Below are 12,479 nucleotides of genomic sequence, written 5' to 3' on the forward strand. Positions count from 1 at the left end.
TTTCCAAATATTATTTTGAAATATAAAATGATTAACATAAATTTTAAATAAAACAAATATTTTTCTTGAGCATTAATATCAATTCCTTCTTGTTCAAGAAGTAATTTAACGATTTCTAATTTACCATTTTCAGTTGCTATCATGAGTGCTGTTCTAAATAATTTAAATAATTTCCAAATATTATTTTGAAATATAAAATGATTAACATAAATTTTAAATAAAACAAATATTTTTCTTGAGCATTAATATCAATTCCTTCTTGTTCAAGAAGTAATTTAACGATTTCTAATTTACCATTTTCAGTTGCTATCATGAGTGCTGTTCTAAATAATTTAAATAATTTCCAAATATTATTTTGAAATATAAAATTATTAAAATAAACATCAAATAAAACAAATAAATATCTTTAGCATTAATATCAATTCCTTTTTGATTAAGGATGAATTTGTTAAATTCGATATTTCCGGATTTTGCAGATAAAGTTAATATATCTTTTGGAATTTCACAGCTTTCTAAAAAATAAATCATAAGAAATGTATTATAATCTAATGCAGTTACTCTAATCAAAGAATCACATATTCCCATTCCTTCTTTAAGCAAAAATGAAAATATTTCATAATTACTATATATTATACATTTTTCCCCTAAATTACTTAAACTATCTAATTTATTTATTTTATTTTCGTAAAAATATTTAAAAAAGTCATTTCAATGAAATTCAATTGCGGTCTCAAGAGCACACTCAAATGTTGAATGATTTTGTTCACATAAATGAATAATTTCTTCATTTCCACCTGCAACTGCATATTTACCTGTGTTATTTACTTTTGCATTATTCATAAGTAAATATTTAAAACATTTAATTGATCCAAAAAATGCTGCATAATCAATTAATGTAACATTTTCCTGCTCATGATTTATAAATGAACATCTTTCATAAAGTGATGGTTCAATTCTTTGATTAAAATCAAAATTTGGTTGTGATGACATTTCTTGAAGTTTATCGATCTCATCATTTCGAATTATTTTCGCAATTTCATTCGGATTAACTCCTTCTTTAACTAGTCTTTTTTGAAGTTTCCAATTATTCTTTGAAAGCATTTTGTGATCTCTCAAGAAGAATTGTTTTCCAAAAGGACAAGAATAAATTACGTCCACCATAACAAAGTTTGTTGCACTGTCTTCAAAACTTTCTAATTCTTTGGCTGTTTTATAATGTGCAAAATACAATGTTTCTTTCTTTTTTAATATTATTGGATTAATGATATTTTCTTCGACCATTTTTTCAAGAAGATAATATGATTCTTGAGTTTCTAAACCCAAAAGAAACTGCATAAAGACATTAAAAACCCTAACATTGTCTTTATTAATATTTTCTTCCTCTGCTTCTATTGATTGAATTAATTGAAAATAAAATTTATAATCGTATTTTAGTATAACAAAATGTAAATATATTAATTTACAAAGAATAAGATTAAATGAGTATGGAAAACTAAAATTAAATAAAGAAATGATTGAATGAACAGTAGATAAACAATTATCATCATTCAAATCAAATATAATTTTCTCTAAAGATTGCAGTAATTTGGTACATTCTTGATTTTGTTGTGTATTCATATAGATTAGATATCTAATCAAAGTTTGTGAAATAAATTTGTATGTTTTTTGATCGTATTAGAAATTTCAATGGTTTATTATTCCTCATGAATGGACCACAAAATTTTCCCAATAGAACAATAAAGCATAATTTTTTTCAGTACAACATGTTAAAACAAACAAGTTATTTAAGCATCTTTATACAAAATATTAGGGTTAACCCTTGTGAGATCTTTTCAATCTTTTATTGATTAACCTTTCATTGTTTCATTTTAAGCTTAAAAATAGTTGCTCGCTTTTGGACTATAAAAAATTTCAAGCCATTACTTTTTTATTGAACATTCTTATGAGAATTGAAATAGGAAACGACTTTTATATACATTAGCAGCATTTTTTATCACTTTTTTCTTTTTCGTCATTAGGTATGGGTGGTGTGTAATCTTGTTGTTGATCTACTACTGAAACATCATCTGCACATGTATCAAAAAGAAGATTAACATTTTCTCCTGTTTTTGCAGAGACGCAAAAGTTTGCTTTAAATTTGTCGCCAAAAGCATCAATTTGCTTTTGGACCCAAGAATCACTTTCTACCAAATCAATCTTGTTCACAACCAAATACAAAATTATTGTAGGGTCTTCACTTACTATTTTGACCCATTTTGTAATTGATGTGAAAGATTTAGGAGAACTTGCATCAACAATAATCATTGCTAAACTTGCACCACGAATATAAACAGGTGCTAGTGACTCATATCTTTCTTGACCAGCTGTATCCCAAATTGATAGTTTAACCTCCTTACCATTTACGTTTACTGTCTTAGATGTATGTTGCACACCAATTGTTGGTTCTTGAGTACTAAAATCGTCAGCAATCCATCTTCTTAGAATTGATGTTTTACCAACACTCATATCTCCTAATAATATCACTTTCTTTTCTTGCTGCATTTACGCAAAAAGAAGTGGCTTTTGCTCAAATGGAGAAAAGATAAACTTTTGAAAAAGCTTTTCTCGAACAGTTTACCTCTGAATTGAGATGTTGGGCTCCACAGTTACGGTTATAATAACGTTTGAGTTGTTGTAACCACTTTTTCAGAGTGATCCAATTCTTTCTTTTGTTTGCACAAATACTGGAACCCCAACAGCACTTTTCGATCGGTTTTGGTCGAGCCACGTTTAAAGAGCGCTGAATTAAATAGAGCTCTATGAACTGCTTCCATCGACCATCATGTTCGTGACATTTTTAAAAACGCAGTCATTGGTCGTTTTTGTTTTTCAGCAAACTTTTTGCAAAATATACATGAAGATAAGTGATTATTAAGTTACTTTGATGTAATCTTGTTAATTATTTGAATAGTACGATAGTGAATTTGATCAAATAATTTGTATGTACCAAAACGGTTGCTTCCAGAAAGGAGGAAAAATGAAAAGGTTAATGGAGAAGTAATCTATGAGATATGGGTCAGTGCGTTGTGACTGCCGCTGATATAAATTATATAAAAATCAATTTGAAAGAATTGGAAATGAATCAGAATTCAATTTTCCACAATTTTTGGAGCCATTCTCCAGCCTTTTTTGATTCGCATCTAATATTATCATAAATAAACAAATTCATACAATCTTCAAAAAATTGACTTTTCATATCAAATTTTATTCCACATATACAAAGAGTCCAAAAATTATAATACGTCGACATGGATTTTTATTATTGAACTATATCGAAAGAATTACAATTCGAACATATATATTCTTCGAACATGAACATTTGATATTCAGGCGAATCCAATGTATCATCCATTAAATTAAATCTTTCCAACAAAAACTTTATATTTTTATTATTACTTTCAACATTTTTCTCATTAATATTCATCAAATGCAAAATTATTCCTATAAACATATGCTCAATATCACCGTCCAAATTCTCAACGAATTCCACAATTCCATTTAAAATTTCCACATTTTTTGGCTGGAATTTTAACTTAATTCCGACGATGTATGCAAAAACAATTTGCGCATCAATCATAACATCATTCGAAAAGTGCAAAGTGACTTTCGATAAAATAATTGGTTTCAAAGAACTTAAAAACAAGTCCGCTAAGTCATTATCAACCCAAATATTATCATTTGATATGTTAAGATATAAAAACGAATTAATTTTAACATTGTTTTCAATGATTAATTGTAAATCAAAAATCGGATTTTCAATAAACGAAGAATTAGTTTTAATGTTTTTCGAATTCCGGATAAACAATGTTGAAAAACTTAAAGAAAGTAATTTGTAAAGAATTTCGTTATCAATTTCATTAAAATTCCATTTCTTAAAAATCGAAATTAAGACATTTTTCTTAAGATTCGTATAATTGACTTCGAAGTAGTTTGATATTTTGTTCATATCATTAAATATGTCGATAATTTTGTTTGCAAATTTTTGAGGTATTAATAAATCCAACAAGAAATTTGTGAATTCTTGGATGAAGTTATTTTCATTTTCATTATAAGTACATTGATATATCAGTAAAAACCAATAAATAAAGAGATTTTTGTTTAAAATTTTCTCGTTGTTATAACCGATATAATTTTTCAGTTTTTCAATTGAGCTTAATTTAGCGGTTTTAGTCATTTTCATTGAAAAAATTGAGACGATTTGAAAGTATTCAATTAAATTCTCGTTAATTATCATCAAATAACATTCTTGAACGAATAAGAAAGCTAATTCCTCGTTAATATCCATTCCTTCGATCGCCTTAAACAAGTCTTTCATTAAATTCTTATCATTTTTATAACATATCAACCGATTAATGATTTTGAACGATATGAATTGAATGTTTATATCATTAAACTTCAAAAACTTAAAATATTCGTCGAAGAAATCGGAATTTAATTCTTTTGGGAATGAATTCCTATTAAATTCACGTTCAACGAATGTCAAAATATTCGAAATCATTGTATTTGATTTCGAAGTTTTATCGTTTATTAAAATCTTTAAAAATGACGTGTGATACAAAAACGATTTTTTATTTTCGGAAGCTTCAGACAAAAACTTCCAAATTTCGTTATTTATTACGATGATATCATTTTCATTGTAAGGTAAATATTGTATTACTTCATAAAACTTATAATATATTTGATCATTTTCCATTAATTGTTTTAACAAATCGGAATATAACAACAAAATCGAAGACAAAATGTTTTTAAAGTAATATAAAGCAATATCAATTGTCGATTGTATCCAAAGTTTTGGGTTTAACCAAATGTATTGTAACATTGACAACTTAAACTCTTTCGATGTATAACTCATGAAAGAGAATAATGAGTTTAAGAAATTCGTTGAGAACATTGAAGGTTTAAATGATTTTATTACGTTATAAAAGATTTGACATCCATTTAACTTTAAGAATTGATTTTGGATATCAGAATTATTAAACAACTTCAAAAAACAAAATAATAATTGTTCTTGTAATTGATTATCATCAATTCGAAACAATTCCAAAAAATCTTTAAATAAATCACTGTTTAAAAATGTGTATTGGATCTTTTGATGATATAATATTGGATAACCTTTATATTTAATATTCGAATTATCGATTTGATTTACATTTATTGTATTATTTTCAGTGGATTTCTTCATTTTTATTTTATATATTTTTTTGTTGGTTTGTAAATTATAAATATTCGTGTTGGAAATTGATATGTTTCGATCACCAATACTAATGTTTGATGTAGGTGTTAATTGTACTGTTTGGAAATTAATTTCTTCGATTTCATTTAATTTAATACTGTTTTTCATGAACGTAATTTTCGTTGAATAAAATGTATTAATTTCAAATTTATAATTAAAATTAATTAAATTTTTCTTGTTTTGTGATTCATATTGAATATTCATTAATTGATTTTCAAAATATATAAATAACGATGTGTTTAAATTACTAAAAAGTTGTAATAAAATATGTTTCTTATTATCATTTAGTTTAAATTTGGACTCGAAATACCATTCATCAATTGGTAAATTAGTTTTATCAAATTGTTTACATTGTAATGGTTCTTTTAATTGGATATAAAACTTTGGCTCTGTCGATTGATCACTAATATGTTCGAAAACATAATTTATAATATTTTGCAATCCATTTCGAATATTTTCATCATGAATTTTCTTAAACAAAAATTTTAATAATTCTGGAGTTGAATTATTACATAAAATATAATAAATAATTTCATTTAATTTGTTTAAATTCGAATAATTTATTGTATCCATTAATAATATTCGTGAAAAGTCATCACATGAAATTTGTGAACAATTATATTCATTCGATTTAATTAAGTCATAAATATATTGTAAAATTTTCGTTGAATTCGAACTTTTTATAAATATTTTATATATCGCTTTTAATACTGATAAATTATTAATATAATTAATTTCCCCAAATTTAGTTTCAGTTCGCATAATAATCGATGTCATTAAGTCTAAATCAAAATTAGGTATTGAAACGTTTTCATATATTTCAATGAAATCTTCAATTGTTTCATTATTTAAAAATTGTTCTGAAGAATCCAAAAAATTAATTGACAAATTAAATGAATTCGATGTCTTTAATACAATTGGTATTGTTAATATTACATCAATTAATTCGATATTAAATGAATATTGTTGATTAAATGGTAATATATTTACTAAAAACTTTTGGAATTGATTTAATAAATCTAATGTTAAATTAGGTTCAATAGTTAAAAAGTATCTCATTAATTCAGTAATAGCATTAAAGATATGATTATAAATAGGTATTAATGAATCATTTTTATTCTTTTTAATATAAGATAAGCCGAATAAAAACAAATTAAAAATTATATTAATAAATGGCTTCTTTTTCATAAACTTCTCAATTTTCTCTAAATATTTTGTACTTCCATAATAAACGAATGGATTCGACATAAATAATGATTGAATGTAATCACTTAATTTCTCACTTAATTCAGTTCCGGGGAAATCATCAATAGTTTCTAAAATATATTGTAATAAATCATATAATGAATCAGTATATTTCGAATTTTCATATAATTCGAAGTTTTGTAATAATGTTAAAATGTTATCAATGAAATAATATAAATTATTTTTTAAGTTTTTCGATGTTAAGTTTTGAATATGTTTTTTAATTGTATTTATTATCATATTTCGAGTTTTATCATTAACTTCATAAAATTTCATTGATAAATTTAATGATAAATTAATTAAATGATTAATAAATGTTAACGTCGAATTATTTGTAATCAAATTTTTCGGTATATCGAAAATTATTGATTCGAAAATGAATGAAATTTTATTATCCAAAAATTCCAAAATTTTTTCGATGTTTTGTATATTATATATTAAATATAAACAAAACTCTAAAAATATTATATAAGAATTTATGTTTTGGTTTTCATTATTTAAGTTCTCGAATATATATTCACAACCAATTGTACTATTTGCAATTGAAGAATTCATTTTGTTACTAATCATTTTTAAATGTTTTCGTAATGAATTTAATTCTTCAATTTGTTGATATAAAATTGGTTCTTCAACTTTATTAATATGAACAAATTCTTTTTGTATTATTTCTAACTCTTTAAATTGATATATTTCATCAATTGTTATAATGTTTGGATTCGGTATTATTATGTTATCTTGCGTAGGAAATTCTAAATAATTTGTTTTGAATTGTTGAATCCGCCAAAAAATATAACCTAATGAACATCCAATTGATGTTGGATCATTATTTGAGTTTAATGTCATTAATATTATTGAACATTTTTCATATATTTGAATTGGATTATTAATAATAAAATCGTCGCGAATTGGATTTAATAATTTATAACAAATTGTTATTAATTGAGTTTGATCATTTACATTTAATGTTTTGCAATTAGTACTTTCATATTCTAAAAAAATATTTAATAAATCATAACATGGAAATGGATTAATAGTAAATAAATACATTAGCGATTCATTGATGAAGCTTAAACAGAACAAATTTTGTTTCGTGTCTTTTTTTAACTTTTGCTCATAGATTAAACAACTTCCAATTTCTTGTAATAAAAATAAAATCGCATCCCCGTATTTGGTATACGAGCGTTTGAAATGATGTCCAATCGATTCAAGAATTGGTGATACAACTGTTAAAAATTGTAAAAATAACTTGTCAGTCTTGGATGAAAAAAACCTGAAAAAAAATGGTAAATATGTGGGAACTATAGGTGAAAAGCGATTACTTGGTTTCCCTTCAAGTAATAATTGATATTCTTTATCAAACTCAAACGATAAAGATATAAGAGTACGCATATTTGATATAATTAAATATTCTTGTAAATTGTTCTCGGATGGTTTAATGGTATATGTACATGAAAATTTTAAAAGTTCAAACTGTGTTAATTCAATACATGTCTTTAATTCAAAAACATTTCCTAATGCAAGATCAAGATCTTTTTGTGATTTAAACTTTTCTAATATAGACTTAATTTGTGATGATGACATATGAGATGTTGAAATTGAGGAAAGAAATGAAAATAATGGTTCTTTCTTAGTTTTCATTAACTTTTTAATATCTTTGCTCGATAGTGGTAATTGCTTAGTATAATATTCTATCCAAACTGAATGCCTGGGATCTGTGGAAAAAGATTCTTTCGACATCTAAAACGTTATTTTTAACGTCTCCCGTATTGAATTTTAATGTGAAATTGAGTGTTGTAGTCATTCCTTTTCTTTTGTTTTTACTCATTTTTAGTATTGTTTCGCAATGAAGAATGCTGATACATCTGATGCTTTTTCAAACCATTTAACATTAAATAACTCAATTTCATTTCTATTTGAAAATTTAAGAAATTTGTCATATATCAAGTCAAAATTTTCTGTAAATAATATTCTAAAATGTTATCTCAAAATACAATCACCAATCACTAATATAAGTATTTATTTTAAAGAATTTTTCCTCTTTATTATTTCTTCAATTTTATTTTTAAATTTCACAAAAATTATCTTAAGCAGTATAATTTCATATATCACTAAATTGCTTTCATATAACAAAGATAAAATCAAATCAAAAATTCTTTTTCTTTTATTTGTTCTATTTTTTACACAATCTATCGAAACATATCAATCAGGAACACTAACTATAACTACTGATGATGAATATAAAAATAGGAATAAATATAAAAAAGCATCACATGTTATAATCACCGGCAGCGTTGAAGAAATTGGATATGAAGCTTTTTCTGAATGGACTTCATTAATTTCAGTTGAAATTGGTGATTGTGTTACTTCTATTGGAGATTATGCATTTGCTGATTGTTCTGGTTTGAAAACGATTACGATTGGTGACAATGTCAGAACAATTGGACAATATGCATTTCAAAGATGTTCATCATTAAATTTAGTAACATTTGGTAATAATGTGAACACAATTGGAAGTGGCGCATTTTCAACATGTTCATCATTAACAATTATTACAATTCCAAATTTAGTAACTTCAATTTCAAGTTCAATGTTTCGTAATTGCAGAAGTTTAAAATCAATAATAATACACGAAAATGTCAACACAATTGGAAATAGTGCATTTCAATACTGTTCTTCATTAATTCATATAACAATTCCATCATCAGTTACCAAAATTGGAAGTTCTGCATTTTATGGGTGTACAAGTCTTCAATGTATATATTATTATGGCGAAAGTGAACCAGAATTTGTATCAAGTATTTTTGGGTCAGATGTTTTTTATCAGGTTCCTGCAGAATATGTTATGACAATCGATTCATATAATAGCGATACATTTGGTACAAAGGCGGCACTCAAAGGAACGACTGTTGATGGATGCAGTGCAATGGAAACTCAAACTTTTACACAACCAAGTACATTTACTAAATCGAATACATTTACTGATTCGAATGCATTTACTAAATCAAATACATTTACTGATTCAAATACATTTACTAAATCGAATACATATACTGATTCAAATACATGTACTAAATCAAATACATTTACTAATTCGAATACAATGATTGATATATTATTTTCAAACATAGTTATATCATTAATTGTATTATTCTTTTTTACAATAATAAATCACTTTATATCTTCTTTTAATGTTTTTAACAAAAATACACATTTTATTTCTTTAATAATTATTTTATTTTTTGTAAATGCATTACAAACTTACAGTTCTGGTACACTTACAATAACAAAATTCGATGAATTTAATAATGATTATATGTCTAGCACGAAGAAAGTTATAATATCAAGTGTTGAAGAAATAATTCAAAATGCATTTGCTCAATGGCCTTATTTGACAACTGTTCAAATCGGAAGTTCAGTCATTCGAATTTCAGCAAGTGCATTTAATTCATGTCCTCAGTTAACAGATGTGCAATTTGGTGATGATTTAGAAACAATATCTGAATATGCTTTTTCAGGATGTACGTCATTAAGAAGTATCACATTTCCAAATTCTTTAAGGAATATCGGAGATGCTGCATTTAGTCTTTGTATGTTTCTGAGCACTGTAACTTTCAATGAAGGTTTAACAACATTTGGAAATTTAGTATTCCATAGTTGCAGTCTTAAAAGTGTTAATATTCCAAGTTCTGTTAAAACAATATCATCAAATCCATTTATAGGGTGTACACAACTTCAATCTATCAAAGTTTCTACAGAAAATTGGTATTTTTCGAATTACAATAATGACGGGATACTATATGATATAAAATTTACAAAAATTATTAGTTACCCAGCAGGAAGCTCATTAATTGGATATACTATTCCAGATACAGTCGTTTCGATTGAGCTAACAGCATTTTATTATTGTTCAAGGTTACAAACAATTATCATTGGAAAAAGTGTTAGTAAAATTGGTACCGATTCATTTAATTCATGCTCCTCTCTTAAATGTATATATTTTAAAGGAGAATTACCTCCAGATATTGAAAGTAGTGCATTTAGTGGTGTTCCTGCTGATTATGTTATGGTAAGTGAAGAATTTAAAGGTGGATTATTTGGAGACAAACAAATTACAGCTGGGCAAATTCCTACTGAATGCAACTCTGTGTTGGTGTACTTACGTACAAATACATTTAGCCAAAGCAATACATTCACAAAGTCAAATACATTTAGTCAAAGCAATACATTCACAAAGTCAAATACATTTAGTCAAAGCAATACATTCACAAAGTCAAATACATTTAGCCAAAGCAATACATTCACAAAGTCAAATACATTTAGCCAAAGCAATACATTCACAAAGTCAAATACATTTAGCCAAAGCAATACATTCACAAAGTCAAATACACTTACGAAATCAAATACTTTTACTGAATCCAATACACTTACTAAATCCAATACATTTACTAAATCAAATACATTTACATTATCGAATACATATATTAAATCGAATACATTTACTAAATCAGATACATTTTCATTACAATTCGATGGAACATTTGTTCATACGATAATTTTCACATATTCCATCACGCAAACGATTATTCCCAAATCGATTATTACGAATTCGATTAGTATTACATTAACTCATTCGACATATTATTATATTTATTCTGAATTTATTACATATGAATATATTCTTTATCAATATTCGACGTATTATTTTTATTATTCTAATTTCTATACAATACTTCATGAAGATTTACACGAAAATGATACATTTCCACGAAGTGCATTAATTGGTATTATCTGTGGTGCAGTAATCATCGTATTACTTATTATTGGACTCGTTCTCTTTTTAATTCAACGCAAACAAAAAGGAAATTCGAATACGCAAACAGAAATGACAACGATAAGTTCATCAGAAGGTAACGCAGAAGTCATCAACAAAGAATTTAAAGACTTCGTTCTGAATGAAAATGATCAATGGCTATAAATCGATTGAATCATTTATGATCCAAAACATCAATAAATCTCGAATTCTATATATTTTATTTTGTTAATTCATTTTTCAGGAGGTTACTGAAAAATTACAAACAGTAAAAAAGGCAGCACAAGTTCATTGTATTTTCGAATTAAATAATTGAATAGTAATGTCACCATATATTTTCGATGTTATTCTTTTGCTCAATGGGAGATATTAGCCGTCCAAAATCATATACTTGTGTCCGGTAGTTGAAAATTCAATCAGGTGAAGTTGTGTATATACAATATATTCAATTTGACCCAAGGCGGAGGTTCGATTCAGTGCAAAAAATATATTGGAAGCTATCATTGGTATCTTTGATTCTGTGGTGCATTCATCATATTCTTCGTTGGAATAAAAGTAGACGGCGCGATTGAAGCAGGTATTTTATTTTTTCAATTGGTTCCCAGAACAATTTTTTCAGTTTGACACAAATTTTGAGAAGCCGAAAAAGCACGTTTAAATGTATTTATGTTCTCTCGACCGTTTTATGTAGGTTATGTATTTACATTTTTTCTCAATGTTACATCTGGCACAACATTCATCAATTGCACAGCTTCCTTTTGGCGTCTCTTAATGTACAAGTTTTTATAAGACTTCTCATTTCTTTGATGGATTTATCAAATATTCTACACATAATTCTACATCCATCTTCTCATATAAAATTCTTCCAATAATCATATTATTTTTTGCTCTTCTATGAAAGAAATTAATAACTCAAAAAATTCACAAAAAAGAAAAAATCAAATCAAAAATTCTTTTTCTTTTATTTGTTCTATTTTTTACACAATCTGTTGAAATATTTCAATCAGGGACACTAAATATAACTACTAATGATGAATATAAAAATAGGAATGAATATAAAAAAGCATCACATTTTTTCTATTTTCTATGGAATCCTAACATGTGGTGTAATTAGAGATACCACGAATAAAATTATTTATAAATAAGTTCGGA

General features: G+C 25.7%; 1 protein-coding gene across 1 annotated transcript; it reads right to left on the reverse strand.

The window, feature by feature from the left end:
- Nucleotides 1–1,977: 1,977 nt before the first annotated feature.
- GO595_009549 (ras-related protein Rab-5C) lies at nt 1,978–2,541 on the reverse strand (the record flags this gene model as incomplete). Its single annotated transcript, XM_067923247.1, has 1 exon — nt 1,978–2,541. The coding sequence occupies one exon, from the start codon at nt 2,539–2,541 to the stop codon at nt 1,978–1,980; it is 564 nt and encodes a 187-aa protein (XP_067770551.1).
- Nucleotides 2,542–12,479: the final 9,938 nt, after the last annotated feature.

This window comes from Histomonas meleagridis (genome assembly GCF_020186115.1).
Source record: "Histomonas meleagridis strain 2922-C6/04-10x chromosome Unknown contig_9, whole genome shotgun sequence".
In the NCBI taxonomy this organism is placed as follows: domain Eukaryota; phylum Parabasalia; order Tritrichomonadida; family Dientamoebidae; genus Histomonas; species Histomonas meleagridis.